The 16,406-nt window shown below is 50.4% G+C and overlaps 1 protein-coding gene across 2 annotated transcripts in view; it reads left to right on the top strand.

The window, feature by feature from the left end:
• Positions 1–15,195, top strand: part of LOC144728967 (sister chromatid cohesion protein PDS5 homolog B-like) — a 30,877-nt gene extending 15,682 nt beyond the window's left edge. For both annotated transcript variants that reach the window (XM_078608762.1, XM_078608763.1), the window contains exons 22-32: positions 7,290–7,358; positions 7,910–8,040; positions 8,558–8,681; positions 9,946–10,168; positions 10,305–10,419; positions 10,839–10,971; positions 11,068–11,187; positions 12,673–12,735; positions 13,212–13,288; positions 13,666–13,756; positions 13,978–15,195. In XM_078608762.1, coding sequence (XP_078464888.1) covers positions 7,290–7,358; positions 7,910–8,040; positions 8,558–8,681; positions 9,946–10,168; positions 10,305–10,419; positions 10,839–10,971; positions 11,068–11,187; positions 12,673–12,735; positions 13,212–13,288; positions 13,666–13,756; positions 13,978–14,205 — 1,374 coding nt within the window. In that variant the 3' untranslated portion in view covers positions 14,206–15,195. The remainder of the gene's footprint in view (positions 1–7,289; positions 7,359–7,909; positions 8,041–8,557; positions 8,682–9,945; positions 10,169–10,304; positions 10,420–10,838; positions 10,972–11,067; positions 11,188–12,672; positions 12,736–13,211; positions 13,289–13,665; positions 13,757–13,977) is intronic.
• The last annotated feature ends 1,211 nt before the right edge of the window (positions 15,196–16,406 follow it).

The raw sequence follows: 16,406 nt of genomic DNA, 5'->3' as shown, positions 1-16,406 counted from the left end.
CAGCTCTAGATGCCAACTTAATTATATTGTCGCTAGATCTAGTAACTTTTGGGGTTTTCATAGCATCTGAGCAGTGTAGAAGAGTAGCCAAACATACACCATAGCGGAGCTCTCTAGAGCTACTTCTCGTTAATGCCCTTCCTCCAGGAGTGGCATAAGCAAGATTTTTCAGGTCTGCATCTTTCCTTTGTTTTACCATTTAAACATTGTCCATTGCCATTTTTTTTCACTTTAGAAGGTCTATCCAGCTGGTTATTGAGGTACATTGGGCGACTTTCCTCTTTAAGGAGTTGGCAACGCTGCTTATTGGTGTGGTGTGTAAATGTAGTGGCGGTACGCGCTGACAAGGGGGGGGCGTGTGTGTGAGCGCGCCGGGTGTGGCTACATCGAGTGTGGTGGTGTTGACGCGCGCCGACAGTGATGGATCACGGGGCGGCGCGGGGTGCGTGGTTGTGCGCGCTGACACATTGTGGGAAATAGGATCGTGGGCAGCGCGCAGTGATTGGTCAACTGGGGTGGGTGCTCTCAGCGACGTCCGCATGGAGGACTATAAAGGGGGACGCGCGGGAGCACTCGAGGAGTTAATAACCAGTTGAAGATCGAAGACGCAGTTGAAGAGGTAGGGCCCTGAGACCCCTAGTCCTGCTGTCCTTGTAAGGGCCGGGACCCTGTGCGGCTCAGAGGCGAGACTATGGGACCCGTGGTCTGACGTCCATGTGGGACGAGGCTGTGGGACCCAGAGTCGAGACTGACACCCCAGCCGGGTGGGTTCCGAGAAGCTACGGGGCGTAAGAGCCCGTGTGGGTGTAGCCAGGGGAACCCCGTGGGTTAGGCTGCAGTTAGCCACCCGTGTAATATAAGTTGGTGTTAATAAAGAGTGTGCTACCCGTAAAGTCGTCTCCCGCCAAGTTACAACATTACAACTGGCGTCAGAAGTAAACCTGTCTTCAAAAAGATGGATACTAGGAAGACTACCCGTACCCACGAGCGAGATCGGGAAGACGACGGCGTACCGGAACCGCAAGCTTCGGGAGGCGAGGACGAAGAGATGCCGCCGCTGCAGCACTTCGCGGCGATGGCCGACGCTCCGCTCGCCTCCGACACCGGCCTCCAGGATGCACACTCCCGCCTGGCGGAGTTGCTGCTCGCCGCCGCTTCAATTTTGGCAGAAATCACCGCTTCTGGAGGCGGGAGGACGACAACGAGGTTGGAGGAGGGAGCGCGGCCCGAGGGATCCCACCAAAACGCGCTCCACGCCGAAAGTTTTGAAATTGGCGCCAACTTTGAGGGTCCACCATCGATTGGCGGGAAGCGTGGACACCACGTGGTCGGGGACCTCCACTCTACACAGCCCGCGTCATCGGCGCGCACCAAAACTCTCCACCATGCGCCTGCCGACGGATCCGCCATTTTCGTCAACCACAGCGGCGCGCGGGAAAAGCATTCATCGGAGGACGACGACCAGGTCTTCCAACAAAGACTTCCCGCGCTGACGGCGTTCAAGGCGGACGGGGGCGACTGGGGGGCCTTCCAACGAAGGTTCCTCGCACATCAAGAGATGTCGGGGTGGTCCGACACCACTGCCTTACGCGCGCTGCCGGCGACGCTCGACGACGACGCACTCGCGGCCTTCACATCCGCCCCGAGGTCATCCCGCTCAACGCTCCAGGCCGCGCTACACCTCATGGCTAAGGTGTTCGGACCGCCCTCGACCTGTCGCCACCAGTTTTACGAACGGCGTAAGATGGAGGGAGAAACTACGCTCGCCTATCGCACGTCGCTGCTCGCCCTGGCGGACGCCACCTTTCCCCGCATGGACAAGGAGGGGAAGGACGCCATGGTGACAGAGCAGCTGCTGGCGTTGGCTCACGACCTGGGAGTCCCCATCAATACGGCGGACGAAATGGACATCTGCTCCTTGGGGGTTGCTACAAGTATCCACGCACACGAGGTCCTCAAGCGCAAGCGGACGGTCGTCTGTGCATCGGCGGGGATCTCGACACCTGCCGCGACGCTCGCCGAGCCTCCGACTGCTACGGCTCGGGAGGAGGCCTTCACCGTGTCGAGACCGGGGGAGTGGAGATCGGGAGGTCGTTCGCCCATACGATCGTCCCGCAAGCTGGAGCAACCGAAACCTACGACGTCCCTCGTCATGTGTTACAACTGCAGCCTTCGGGGTCACGTCGCGTCCGGGTGCCGGGCTCCGCGTCAGCGCGCCACGGGACCACGTCTGGACGACGACCAAGGCCCCAAGTCGTCCCAGCTAACCCCGGCAAGTCACGGCACCCCACACGCTCGGTCCACATACACGGCACACTCGGGTCGCCGCTTCGCGGTGGGGGGACCGCGTATGGGGGCCGGGGATTCGGTTCGGCGAGGGGGGTTCGTACACGGCCCGGGAGCAGTCAAATGGTCCGAGTTGGCCCACAGGATAGTGGCTGCGTTGGCCGGGTCGTCCGTAGTAACGGGATTTATTGACGGGGTTGAGGTCCGGGTGCTGGTGGACACGGGTGCGTCGGCCACTATCATTTCGGACCTTATTTATAACATCCTCCCCGTCCAATGTCGACCCCTTCCGGTGGACGTACCATTTTACGCGGCGAACGGGGGCTCTTTGGGAATTATCGGACAGATTCGGGCGACTATTTGTATTGGCGATATAAAATTGGCGGGTCCTATTTTTGTGTCATCATCCCTGGCAGTTCCTTGTTTACTGGGTACGGACTTTCTGGCTAAAATGCCCATTAAAATTCTCGTCGATCAGGCCTGTATTGAGCTTCCATCGGGTCGGCGTGTTGCATTTTTGACAAGTCCTACCAAAATACGCACGGTTTGTGCAACGGTTCAGGCGCTGGCAACTCAGACTGTGCGGGTGCCCCCGGGATCGCAAATGTTGGTACCCCTTCGATTGCAAAAACCCCTCGGGGTGGATGCGGCGGAACAAGGTGTTCTGTTGGGGCCATCAAACAGAGCTGTTGGGGGCCTCGACTTAGCGGTAGCTCAGACCATGGTGCGGGCGGACAGGGATCCATTCGTTATGGTTCTGAATACGGGGTCGCGGCCAGCTGTTATCACACAGGGCACGGTGCTGGCTCACGCGGCGCTGCTACCCGTGGATGAACAGCTCGTTGCACATGCGGATTCTAGCCTCGATACGCATCCTCCATTGGAGGAGGAGACAGAATGGTTGGACTCGTTGTGTGCTGGGTCTAGTAACTTGTCTAGTGTGCAGTTGGGAGCGTTGAGGGGCCTGCTACTCGAATTCGCTGACGTGTTTAGCAGACACAAGTACGATATTGGCTGCACGGACCTGTTGCGCCACCACATAGCGACGGGTGACGCGGCCCCAATTCGGCAGAATCCCTTCCGGCTCAGCCCAGCCGAGAAGGAGCATGTGCAGTCGGCTGTTAATGACATGTTGGCTGCCGACATCATTTCGCCCTCTTCCAGTTCGTGGGGTGCTCCCATCGTCCTTGTTAAAAAACAGGACGGGTCCTTGCGGTTTTGTGTGGATTTCCGCCGCCTAAATAAAATCTCGATGGCCGACGCGTACCCACTCCCCAGGATGGATGAGTCGCTGGATGCCTTGGCGGGAGCACAGTTTTTTTCGACACTTGACCTGCTTTCGGGATTTTGGCAATTGCCCCTCGATGAGGAATCGAAACCAAAGACCACTTTCCGGACACCAGGAGGCCTATTTCAATTCAATCGATTGCCCATGGGGCTACATTCCGCTCCCGCCACGTTCCAGAGGCTCATGGAATTGGTTTTGTCAGGACTCCAATGGGACACCTGCTTGATTTACCTCGATGATATCATCGTTTTCAGCCGGACTTTCGAGGAGCACCTCCAGCGCTTGAGAGGGGTGTTCCTCAGGATGCGTTCCGCTAAATTAAAATTTAAACCGGCTAAATGTCACCTGCTTCGGGAATCGGTCAGGTACTTGGGGCATATCGTTGGCCGTTCAGGGATCTCTACAGACCCTGCTAAGACGCACTGCGTCAGCTCATGGCCAACGCCAACCTCAGTCACTGAGGTCCGCAGCTTCATAGGATTCGCCTCCTACTACCGCCGTTTTGCCGAAAATTTTGCCACCATAGCCAGGCCCCTACACGCTTTGACGGCTAAAGGGGTAAGGTTTCACTGGGGGCCGGAGGAGGAGGCTGCGTTCTGCTCCCTTCGGGACGCCTTAGTGCGGGCTCCTCCCTTGTGTTACCCCGATTTCACGCAACCGTTCCTGCTTGACACGGATGCCAGTAACACGGGTATCGGGGGAGTGCTCTCACAGGTGGTCGGGGGGGTCGAACGGGTGGTCGCCTACGGTAGCAGAGTTTTGTCACCTGCGGAACAACGCTACTGTGTGACACGTCGTATCTCTACGGCCGTCATTTTACTGTTCGTACGGACCACGCGGCTCTCCAATACGCAATGCGGGTGGCGCAACCCTCCGGTCAGTTGTCCCGATGGCTGGAGGTCCTCCAAGATTACCAATTCACGACGATTTACCGTAAGGGATTGCGGCACTCGAATACGGATGCCTTGTCGCGGTTGTCGCCTCGCTCGGAATGCGCATGTCTTCTGGGATCGGCGCGGTGTAAACCCCCTGTCGCCGTCCCCGCGGAAGTTTTGCTCGCCGCCACTGACGCTCCGCGGGTCGACGCGCCCGCCGCTCCCACGGGCGGGGACTCGTTACTCGCGTTGCCTCTTATTGAGTGGGGCCGTCTCTAAATGGCCGACAGCTCCCTACTCACGTTGCGTCGGAAGGCAGAGGCTCCCGGGGGTGGGGAGACGTGGGTCGGTTCCTGGGTGGTCAGACAGGGCCTCCTGATGAAGTGGGACAATATGTCCCGGCGTCATACGCTCGTTGTGCCATCTGCTATGCGGGGTAGAGTCGTTCTGGCTGCTCACGAACGACTCATGCATTTGGGATTTCATAAAACGCTCGCCCTACTCCAACGGGACTATTATTGGCCGGGTATGGGGAGCGACGTGGCAAACATCCTCAAGGGGTGTGTGGGGTGCGCTCAAAGAAAACCGCCACCAATAGCGGCTAATCCACCGCTACAATCCATCCAGGTTTCGCGCACGAACGAACTGGTTGCGCTCGACATCTTGGGGCCCTTTCCCGCTACACCTAGGGGTAACAAGTACCTGCTGGTTGGCGTAGAATACTTCACCCGATGGCCCATGGCGTGGCCACTCGCCAACCAGTCGGCTGCGGCAGTGGCGGACGCCTTTGTCCAGGGCTATGTTTTGGACAAAGGCGCCCCTGAACGCTTGCTGACAGACCAGGGAAAGAATTTTTCGAGCGTTTTGTTGCGCGAGGTGTGCGACCTGTTGGGTACGAAGAAAGTGCGTACCTCCCCGTACCACCCGCAGACTGATGGAATGGTTGAACGTCTAAACAGGACGATTACTTCTATGTTGTGCCAACAGGTCTGCAACGATCAGGTTGATTGGGACTTACAGGTACCTGGGGTACTCGCGGCCTATCGAATGGCCCCCCATGCGGCGACGGGGTTTTCCCCATTTTTTCTCATGTATGGGCGGGAGGCCGATCCGCCCATGGATGTCCAACTGGGGATTTCCCAGCCACGTGCGAAGTCTAAATTGGCCGACCACATCAAATTTAATATCGCCAAACTGGCTGAAGCGCGGGAAGGCTGCGAGGTTGAATTCAAGGTCTCGCCAGATCGCTAACGAAAGATTGCATGCACGAAAGGTGTATACGCACGATTGGAAACCAGGCGATAAGGCCTGGCTGCACTACCCACATGCACCGTTGGCTACGTCCCCTAAATTGTTGAGACCATGGGGGGGACCTGTGGAAATCGTGCATATTGCGCGACCCCAGAGTATCCAGATTAAATGGGAAAAACGCCGTTGGTACGTACACCCCTCCCAGCTGAAACCCTTCGCGGCACCACATGGCCTCCCTTTGTGCCGTAACGACCGAGCGTGTGATGTGGCCGTCGACTCGGGGAGGGATGTGTCGCAGTCTGATCCTCACGTGTCTCCGCCTGACCCACTCCCAGGTGTCTCGGACCTGACGACTGCTGACCGTCGAGAACCGGAACCCCGAGGCACGCGCGGATCTCCGATGCCTGCCCCGTGCCTTCCTGGACTGCCGGCGCCACCGGACGGTCAACCGCGTCTGGTGCCGTACGACGGACCGGCCAGGCGGACTCGTGCTAAGACACGACACTTTTCATTAAAAAAAAAAAGGGAGGGCCCGAGATTGCAGCTCGTCGCCGCGTTCCCCTTCTGCCCGGTATAATGTCCCGTTCAAGGGGCGGTCGAAAATGAAGGGACGCTGCACGAGTCATTTTTTGTATACACATTTATTGTTGTCGCTCGCCGGTTTGTACATATTGTTCTTGTTGTTGCGGTGGCATGTTCTGATTCTTACGGATGGCGGAGTTCTTATTGTGTTGTGTTGTTGTGATTGTTGCTTGTGTTACGGGGCACACACGGGGGGGGGGGGGGGGGAATACATTTTTATAGCAGCCGGGTCGGCTGCGAGCTCTGTGGTAGGGGGTGATGTAGTGGCGGTACGCGCTGACAAGGGGGGGGGCGTGTGTGTGAGCGCGCCGGGTGTGGCTACATCGAGTGTGGTGGTGTTGACGCACGCCGACAGTGATGTATCACGGGGCGGCGCGGGGTGCGTGGTTGTGCGCGCTGACACAATGTGGGAAATAGGATCGTGGGCAGCGCGCAGTGATTGGTCAACTGGGGTGGGTGCTCTCAGCGACGTCCGCATGGAGGACTATAAAGGGGGACGCGCGGGAGCACTCGAGGAGTTAATAACCAGTTGAAGATCGAAGACGGAGTTGAAGAGGTAGGGCCCTGAGACCCCTAGTCCTGCTGTCCTTGTAAGGGCCGGGACCCTGTGCGGCTCAGAGGCGAGACTATGGGACCCGTGGTCTGACGTCTATGTGGGACGAGGCTGTGGGACCCAGAGTCGAGACTGACACCCCAGCCGGGTGGGTTCCGAGAAGCTACGGGGCGAAGAGCCCGTGTGGGTGTAGCCAGGGGAACCCCGTGGGTTAGGCTGCAGTTAGCCACCCGTGTAAAATAAGTTGGTGTTAATAAAGAGTGTGCTACCCGTAAAGTCGTCTCCCGCCAAGTTACAACATTACATAAACATTAACAATGGGAAGACAAAGACGACCAGGAATGGTGCTGACCACACGATTCCGTCGTGTCATTCTGGCCAAAATAGATCGCTAACAACAATTATTGTAGCAGCCTGTGTAGGCCATACAATAACTCTTTGTCTTTGGTGTCAGTTTCCAGAAATTAGAACACCAGCATTGTGGATTGACAAGGAGGAAGTGTCTCCTGAAACAACTGCTAAGGTATGAAGAAATACCATCCCTTCTTTACTTCCTGAGTCCTGGGGCCGGAGTACAGAAAATGCTCTTAAGATTTCTTATAAGTCCGGCAGGCTACAATTGTAGTTGTAAGATAAAACAGACCAAATGCAATTGATGGGTGGAGAGGAAGCATGGATGGCTGGGAGAAAGGCATTCCAGACTATGGGAGCAGTAGAGGAGAATGAGTGATGTCTCACTGAGTAAATGTTGACTGGAGTCGTGGACAGGAAAGATAAGGAAAGTGGAGATGAGAGGAGATAGGTAGGCGAGTGTTTAGAGAGGAGTTGAGTGAGATGAAATGGAGAGGTAGTCAGAGGCAAGTCCATGGAGGAACTTTATAAGATATTTAATAAAATTATTTTAATTGATCTGGGATTCGATTGGGAGCCAGTGGAAGGATTGGAGTATTGGGGTGATGTGGTGTCATTTATGGGTGTAGGTTAGGAGTCTGACAGCAGCATTTTGGATCATCTTAAGATTTGTAGCGATTTAATTGACACGTAGGTTTGTCACGCTCAACCCCATTGTCTCAGATGCAGGGCATGAAACTACTGGTGAGGTGGCTGCTGGGAGTGAGGGATTCCTCTCTCGTCCCCTCTACCTTGAACCTGCTCTGCAGAATCCTGGTTGCAGAAGGAGACCTATCGGGGCATGGCAGCATCAGGTGGATCTCAATCTGAATCTTCTTTCAGATTCGTTAATTGAAACTCAGTCATGCTTTGATATTTAGTGGGTAGTCATAAACATCGTTATACTTGATAGTTTTCATCCACTCATAGTCGTTGACTCCTCTTTGTTAACGTTTTACTACCCGGGAAAGTCTCACTGAATATCAAGACCCTTTTTCAGGTGGTCCTGTCAAGGCTTCGCAGTAGAAGGTGATGGTTGCTATGTTTCCCAATGAGGTAATTTGTAATTACATTTTCAAATCTAGCGAATTTGGACCACGTCAATGGCCTACTTTGCAAATGACATCATGGCACTTTTAACATCCACTATGAAGCAGACGGTGCACATTTAACACTTAATACACCCGCAGTATTAACCAGGGCAGTTTACTGGATTCGAACAAGTGGATGATGTGCTACTGCTCTTTGGAATATGTCGCTGGCGCTTTGATAAAAAATATTTTGGGCACCATTTATTTTTTTACAAAATTGACAATGGTGTTGTTCCCTCAGTGAGGCGAGTAAATCTCACCTGCGTTTGGCAGCCGCGGTAGCAATGCTGAAGCTGGCTCAGGAGCCCAGCTACCGAGATGTCTTCTCCCACCGCCACTTCCAGCTTTGCGTGCTCGTCATCAATGTGAGGACCGACACACAGCCCACCCCTAACCTATACACTATCAGGCATCACCTTCATCACACCACCCATCACCAACACCACAGCACCCACCACCTTTCAATCTCTCCAACTTTACAATAACATTCACTTCAAGGGTACTATACTCACGAAGGTTTGCAGAGTACCTTGGTCTCGGAAAAAAACTATATCGTGCGAGCCCACTGCATTATAACAATGATCAGCCACGGCAGAGATGTGTCCATGAAGCTATCCAGATATATAAACACAAGAGACAATTTACACCGATAAGATGGGTATAACAATCATTGGAAGGACGTTATTAACCAAGCAAAGTCGTAACTTGCTGTGGTGCTTCCATCCTTCCTGCCGTTTGGCTGTTATCTCCGACTCTCTGAGTTGCATTGCCCTGTTGGGTGCCTCTGCATTAAAGGGCTGGGGTCTCATTAACATGGCCACCTCTGCTCCCTTAGCCTCGATGTATCGATGGTTCTGGCTGTGTGATGGTCTATGTGTCTCACTGGTGCGACCACCGTTGGTGGTTCTCTTGCGTTGACGCGCTTGCCTCTCACAGCACAGTTGGCAGTGCCACAGCTTGTGTTACACATAGACAAGACATTAACTTGCTAATCTCCCTAATCTCTCTGCCTCTCTCCCATCAACATAGTGCTAATCTCCCATTAACACTGCTCTGTGCGCATATGCGAAGACGATACGGCGACAGAAGCTCATTTCATGCTAATCTCTCCCTAATCTCTCTCTCCCTAATCTCCCCCATTAACACAACTGACGTGCTTGCGTGCGGGGATGGAATTCCTTTCCAGCTCGGACCCCGCCTGTTTGCCCTTCGCCACATATATAACCTCTTGTTGTAACAGCTCTCTCGCCGTGTTCTTCCTGGTTCAGCAGTTCCACTGCTGGATTATTTTTTTCCGCCTGAGGACAACCGCTTGTGTTGCGATCGAAACGTCGTGATATATTATTTTTTTATTTTATTTTTCTACCTACGTGACTTTACCGAAAGAACCAAAGAGTATGGATTCCTGCAGTTACGAAAGCTTCAAATCAAGATTTAAGTGTACATAGACAGGCTTGTAGCAGTCCATAACAAGCAAAGGTTTGAAAACCATTGGCCTAGATATCTGTTGTGAGCTGCTTGTACTCTCCCGTCTCTTTCCCCTCACTCTCTCCCCTCATTATTTCTCCTCTCTTTTTGCTCTCTCTCTTTCCCCCTCTTTTTATTTCCCCATATCCTCTCCTCATGCAGGACCAGTGTTTCCAAGTGCGCGAGCGTTTTGCAGTGAAGCTGCATAAATTGCTGACTCGGCTGTGGCTGCCGCTGAAGTTTGTGTCGGCGTTTGCGCTATGCGCACGCGACCCTATGCCTGAACGCCGTCTCCACGCGCACCACTGCCTTCTGCACAACGTCGCAGTGCGCCGCCAGCTGTGGCACCAGCGCGTTAGTGCTACTAGTAGCACCACACTCACGGGTATGTGCATGGCTGTGTTCATCTCAAAAATGTACTCCATCTCCACAGATCTAGAACTGGAAATCAAAACTTAACAGCATTCTGTGACCATTGTATCTGCCTCTCCCCTCTCTCGCATTGCTTCATGTCCCCACAGATGTGGATCGTACCCTGTTGCCAGAGAACATGCTTCCCTTCACCGTGCACCTCCTGGCTCACGACCCTGACTTTAGAGACCCTGACAGTGTCAACCAGCTGCTCGATATCCACGAGTGAGAATGGGCAGCACAGGTGGAAGAGGATAGAGAGAAGGCCCCACTTTCTCACTGCTTGTCGTGTCAGTTCTACTGACTGATAGCACTGCCCTAAAATGAAATTTAACACATACGCTTCACGACTGGTGTGCTGAAGTAGTAACTCATTGGTTTGTTTTGTTTACGTAATAAACCTTACTAATTGGCTGTGTCGGGTGGTTGTGGGCTAACAACACATATGCGATATAACCCAAAATAACTGTTATTATAACTAAAAGGAAATATTTAGAACAATGGCCCTGAACAATTTAATCAGTAAATTTTCTCGGTGGATACACTCAGTTATCAAATCCTTCTTTCTCTGCCACTCCGTCATTATTCTCGACCGCCAGCCATCATCTCTTCTAGTTGTCTCAGCCTCTGTCTCTTTATTCCAGGAGTGTGCATCTGGTACTGGATGTGCTACTGGACTCGGATGAGAACCATAGTCACGCATACATGTGGAGGATGTTGGCGTTAATCAAGCAGACTCATGACCTCCACCACCCAAACAGTGTCAAGCTCAACCAGGTGACTCGTCGACACCGATACATAAAGATCAACAGGCTCACATGGAAATGCATAGACTCACATGGGTGGTGGGTTTGTTATGTGTGTTGTATGTAGAAGCTGTACAGCATATGTGATATTGTACTGGAGTATATTGAAGCTAGGAGCACCACGTACAAGTTGGAACCCACATTCAAACCACTGCTGCCAGCCGGACTCTTCACAGCACCCGACAAGGTGGGTGTGCAACTATCATCATCATCATCATTGTCATAAATTAACACCTGTCTCCATCATTGGAACCTCATTTTCCAGTAACGAAATATGATAATTGTTTTTTACACTTTTATCTGGCAACAAAACTGACACCTCTTTTACAAGGAGTCATGTTTGCATTGACCACAATACCCGCAGTCGGAATACAAACAAAAAACATAACTCTAATAATGTATGCACTGTCCTTGAAATTGATTGGTCCACACCCGAGACAGCTTTCTTTAGAGCCAAGTCTCACATGGTGTTGGACCAGATGATGCCAAAAGGCGTATTGTGGTCAATGCAAACATGACTCCTTGTAAAAAAGTTGTCAGTTTTGTTGCCAGATAAAAGGGTAAAAAAACAATTATCACCTGTCTCCATCATTGTCATCATCCTCTTCATCATACTACTATAAAAAAAAAATTCTATGCCTCGAGTTTCCTGAGTGGCTACTCGCTGGGCTCTTCCCCACCCCAATGATAATCTATTGTTAGTGGCTGTGGGCCGTTGCCACCAAAACAGCGAAAACGTTTGTAAGACATTTAATAGATTGCGACACCAAAGAGGTGGGAGTAACGAATATAGAAGACTGACACGACTCATTTAAAATTGCTCTAACCTTTCAATTTGTCCTATTAATGTAATTCCCTACCAAAATATTCGTTATTACCTAGAGAATATAAAAAAACGCAATGCATATTGGTATACTTTTACATAAAAATGCGTATTTCTGTTAGTGCGCCAGGTACAGGATTGTGAGAATATGAAAAACACAGGTATCCCTTCGATTCCATTGCAGAGTAAAGAGTTCTCTATTAGCCATAAATAATATATATCGTCCTCATCATCAATAAATGTGATCCTTTCATCATCAATCACAACCCATGCTATCCGGGTGGCTCAGAGGTCAAAGTGCTGAGCTGGCACCACTGAAGTTCTGGGTTCGAATCCGCGTTTCAGCCGTCTGTGATTAAACCAGATTCTCAAGTGTATTGACTTTATGGTCTCAGCCTGGTCACCAATGACTGCACACTTGCACAAGAACTGATCTCATTGCTCTGTCAAAAGCATGTATCAGCAGACCTCCGTTTGGCATCTCCACATATATAGAAATTAATGTTTTAGTCCATTAGCCTATTGGCTTTCCAAACTTAATATTAACCAAGCACCATTTGTTCAACAAGCAACCTCTGGACTGGTTTTGACCTGGGTTTCACCAGTGGTCAGGTATGTTATGGCAAGGCTGCTTTGTTACCAAACGTTATTGGCAAGAGTACTGCATCTAAACTATGGGGCTCTGTTCAATGCAACAAAGCAATATTGAATTGTTAGAGTGGATTACATTTTGAGTGCTTCAGTCGACTGTATTATGAGAATGAAAAAATGTAATCTACAGACCTAGACTTAACTAACATAAGTCTAAAATGAAACATCACTCAATTAGACTGCTATGTTGTTTTGCAGAGCTTTTCCAACACAAAGAGATACCTTCCCGAAGGCTTCAAGCCACCTCAGTTCAGCACTAAGGTACAAAACTGAGTGTACTACTTCATATAACTCTATTGATGATGATGATGTGGCTGAAAGCAGAACTCTGGGCAGTGACATGGCTGAGTGGTAATTCGTGTTGCTGCTTTTTGTAGAGATTTGCGGTTCGAACCAAATGGCTGCACTGGTTAATACAGGCGTATTAAACCATATTTCATGCGCAGCCTGCATCACACCGGATGTCAAATTTGTGATGTTATTCAAATCGGAGCAGGTAATGTGTGCCAGTGTCATTGTAAAACTTGGCTAAATGTAAACAAAAAAAAATACTCGCATATTCAATTACGGCCTGTTATCCTACGGGCTAAAGATAAATCCACATTGTCTTGCATTATACATAAAAAAAATCCACGTTGAATTGTGTTAGATGCTATATAATAAAACACTTGGTATTATATTGCATTGTATGGATGAATCGATGTATGAACCTTGGTGTGTGTGTGTGGGGCGTACAGGCTGTGAGGAGTCTGGCCGCACAGAGCCCCAACATTATGGGAAAGAGGATTCTGACAATCTCTGCTGCCCATAGTCTGTGAGTCCTAGCCATTGCCCCATGGTTTCTACTGCAGGTCTCACGTGTGGCCTGCCCTGGCCTACTGAGCCACATCACTCCAGTCCTCACATCTCAAAAATAAAATCACATCACTCAAGTCCTCAAATCTGTCCACTGAATCACAGTCCAGTCTTAAGTTAACCACAATGTTGCCTTCACCGTCTTCAAAATGTGGACAATATTGATTTTTAAAAATAAATTTCCTTCAGTTGATGATGAAAGCTCTTGGACCAATGTAAACCCAATCACAATTAGCACTATATTTATGAGAGAGGTTAGCAATTGACTTAAGACTTATGATTGTTTACCGACTGCTCACTAAGCGTCGCTCTTTTGCATGTCGCTTTACTCCATAGGAAGGCAGACTTACTCAGCGTGCAAGAAGATGAGACCCCGGATGATGGGAACCAGAAGGAATATTCAGGAAGAACATCATCATCCAAAAAGGTATGGCAGCTGAGGTGGCCAGAGATCAGAGATGCTGAGCCAGAACCAATGAGTTCCTGGGTTCGTATTTGGGTTTCAGCCACTCAAACGTGATTAAACTGGTTTCTCAAGTGTGTATCTTTCACTTCATCAAGACATAATGCTGATAATACTATAATCGGGATAAAATTTTGAGTTAAAATGGCAGAAATTATTCAAAAAATAAACTCCCCTGTCCTCAGTCCACAGAATCTGGTGAAACGCTGAAGAGGAAGCGGCAGTCCAAGACACCAGAGCCCAGCGGGGCCACGGGAAAGGCAGTGGAGAAATCAGAACGCCAGGTCGGGGCCAAAAGGCGAGCACGAACCAATGGAACCACCAAAGCGGAGGAACAAGAGGAGGCAACGCAACGTCGCCAGACACAACGCCGTAAGCAGCGTACGGCACGGGGAAAGGGGAAACGGCCGTGATAATGTAGTTGTGCTCGTGGCCCCCTTTAAAGGTGCAAAGGACAATGTTGGTAATGATGACGGTGATGACATTTTAAAAGTTTGGTGGAAGGACAAAGCTGACTCGATCAGAGGGGCTGACTCAGTCATACGTCGCGAGTTCAAATGCAAGTATGTGGGTTGGCTCAATCCATCAGCTTCAGCCGTGTCAGCAGTAACATGAACATCTTTGGTAGCATCACCTCCATATTTATCATCATTAGCACCTGCAGTAGCAGATATAGCATCGACATCATCATTAGTACCAGCATCAGTAACAGCAGAAAATAAATGAGCATCAGTATCCTCAGCAACAGCATTAGGTGCAGCAGTAGCAATAGCATCGTCAGTAGTAGCAGTAGCACCACCACCATCAGTATCAACAGCAATACCAAAAGCAGAAAATCTTCATCACAGCAGCAATAGCATCAGCAGCAATAACACCAAAATATGATTCAGGAGCCTCAGCAAATCCATCATCATTGTCATCATCCTCATCCCTTCGTTGTGCTCAATAAAATGAGTGGCACCTCTCTTTGTAGGGCAGTCAACAGTTATTATTTTGTGTTTCATCTTGCCACTGAAGTGTGTAAATTGCACTGTTGCGCATTTTAGAAGAGGGAGGCTTTACTTAATTGTTGATTATTATTAAACTTCGGCTTTAGAGCTTCCCTTGGTTGCCGACCTCTGGGTGCCACTTCAATGCCTGTCTCAGTGACCTGTCCTTCACCCTGCACATGTGCCCCACCCATCACTACCCCCTCTTTATGGTTACATCTACAACACCTTCCTACCACGTTCTATTTCCAACCTCCAAATTGCCTGCTGTGTTTTTCTCCATACTACACACGTTTCCCACCCATCAGTCTTCTGAATTCAATGTAGGTATTTAGAGTTGGTAAAGAAATGGATGAAAGTAAATATTAACATCGTCAGGATGCAGTGCTGGAATAAAGTGTGAGGAGTTGAGAATCGATGTGTGTGTGTTGCTAAAGCAGCGATCATCACAGGGTCTCTTCGTATTCACAGCGATCAGCTCCACAGTCATTACAACCCTGGTAAGGGGAAGACTGCCCATCGTCATTGTAATGATCGGTGTCCATCGTTACCTTCGTTAAAAATGCACAAATAAGTGCATGTCTATGACAAGGATCATAAACGTAGGTAGTGACAAATAAAATGCCATACTACAAAATCTGAAGTGTGCAAATAAATAAATCACGACGTTTCAGGCGCAACACAAGTGTACGTCATTAGGTGGGAAAGTGACGGACGCTTGTGTTGTGCCCGAAACGTCGTGATTTATTTTATTTGATACCTACGTGACTTTACCGAAAGAACCAAAGAGTAGGGATTCCTGCAGTCACGAAAGCTTCAAATCAAGATTGTGCAAAGAAGCATTGAGAGACCCATGTTCATAATTAAGTTGCGAAACAGGAAAACAAGCATATGGATCAGAAAACATACAAAACAGACGTAATATTGACTGTTAAAAGTTAACTTCAGCAGGACACATCACAGGAAAAGGATGACGGTCGTATGGCAAAACTGGTAAAAGGATAGCTAAAGGAGAGCGCAGAAGATGATCACCATGGACGTGGAGTGAGATCAGCTCATGCGCAACAGCAGCATAGACTGTGGCATTGCAGGAACGCGAGGGATAGAAGCAGTGTGTCATACAACATTGAGCTATGGAAGTCATAATCATGAGAAAACATTCCCCTTTTAAATTTCTCAGCAGTTCCACACGCCATGTAATGGCTCAAAATTCATAACGCGTGAAGCTGAGAATGAAGTGCATGGCAGAGAACCAGAAGTTTATAGATGTCATTTAAAGAGTCGTTATGCTTAACCACGTGAAAGTCCAGGGAGCATAATTGGACGACAACACATTCCTGCGGAGGGAGCTGGTAGAAACGTTAGGTTGCTCGGTCAATGGCCAGGGTCAACGGCGGCGTGGTGTATTCCGCAAATATGCCCGACTGTGAGGGCGGGCACAAGCCGGCGTGAGTAGGTTAAACGTTGAATTTTATAAGGCCACCACGGGGTGACCAGCCCCTCCCCACCCAGCCCCACCCAGCCCCACCCTCCCCATCCAGCCCCTCCCCACCCTTCCCATCCAGCCCCTCCCCACCCAGCCCCTCCCCACCCAGCCCCACCCTCTCCTCCCCACCCAGCCCCTC

Source organism: Lampetra planeri, chromosome 30 (genome assembly GCF_965212315.1).
Source record: "Lampetra planeri chromosome 30, kcLamPlan1.2.h2, whole genome shotgun sequence".
In the NCBI taxonomy this organism is placed as follows: Eukaryota; Metazoa; Chordata; class Hyperoartia; order Petromyzontiformes; family Petromyzontidae; genus Lampetra; species Lampetra planeri.
Note: the sequence above shows the minus strand (reverse complement) of the source record. Positions and strands in the feature narration are given on the sequence as shown.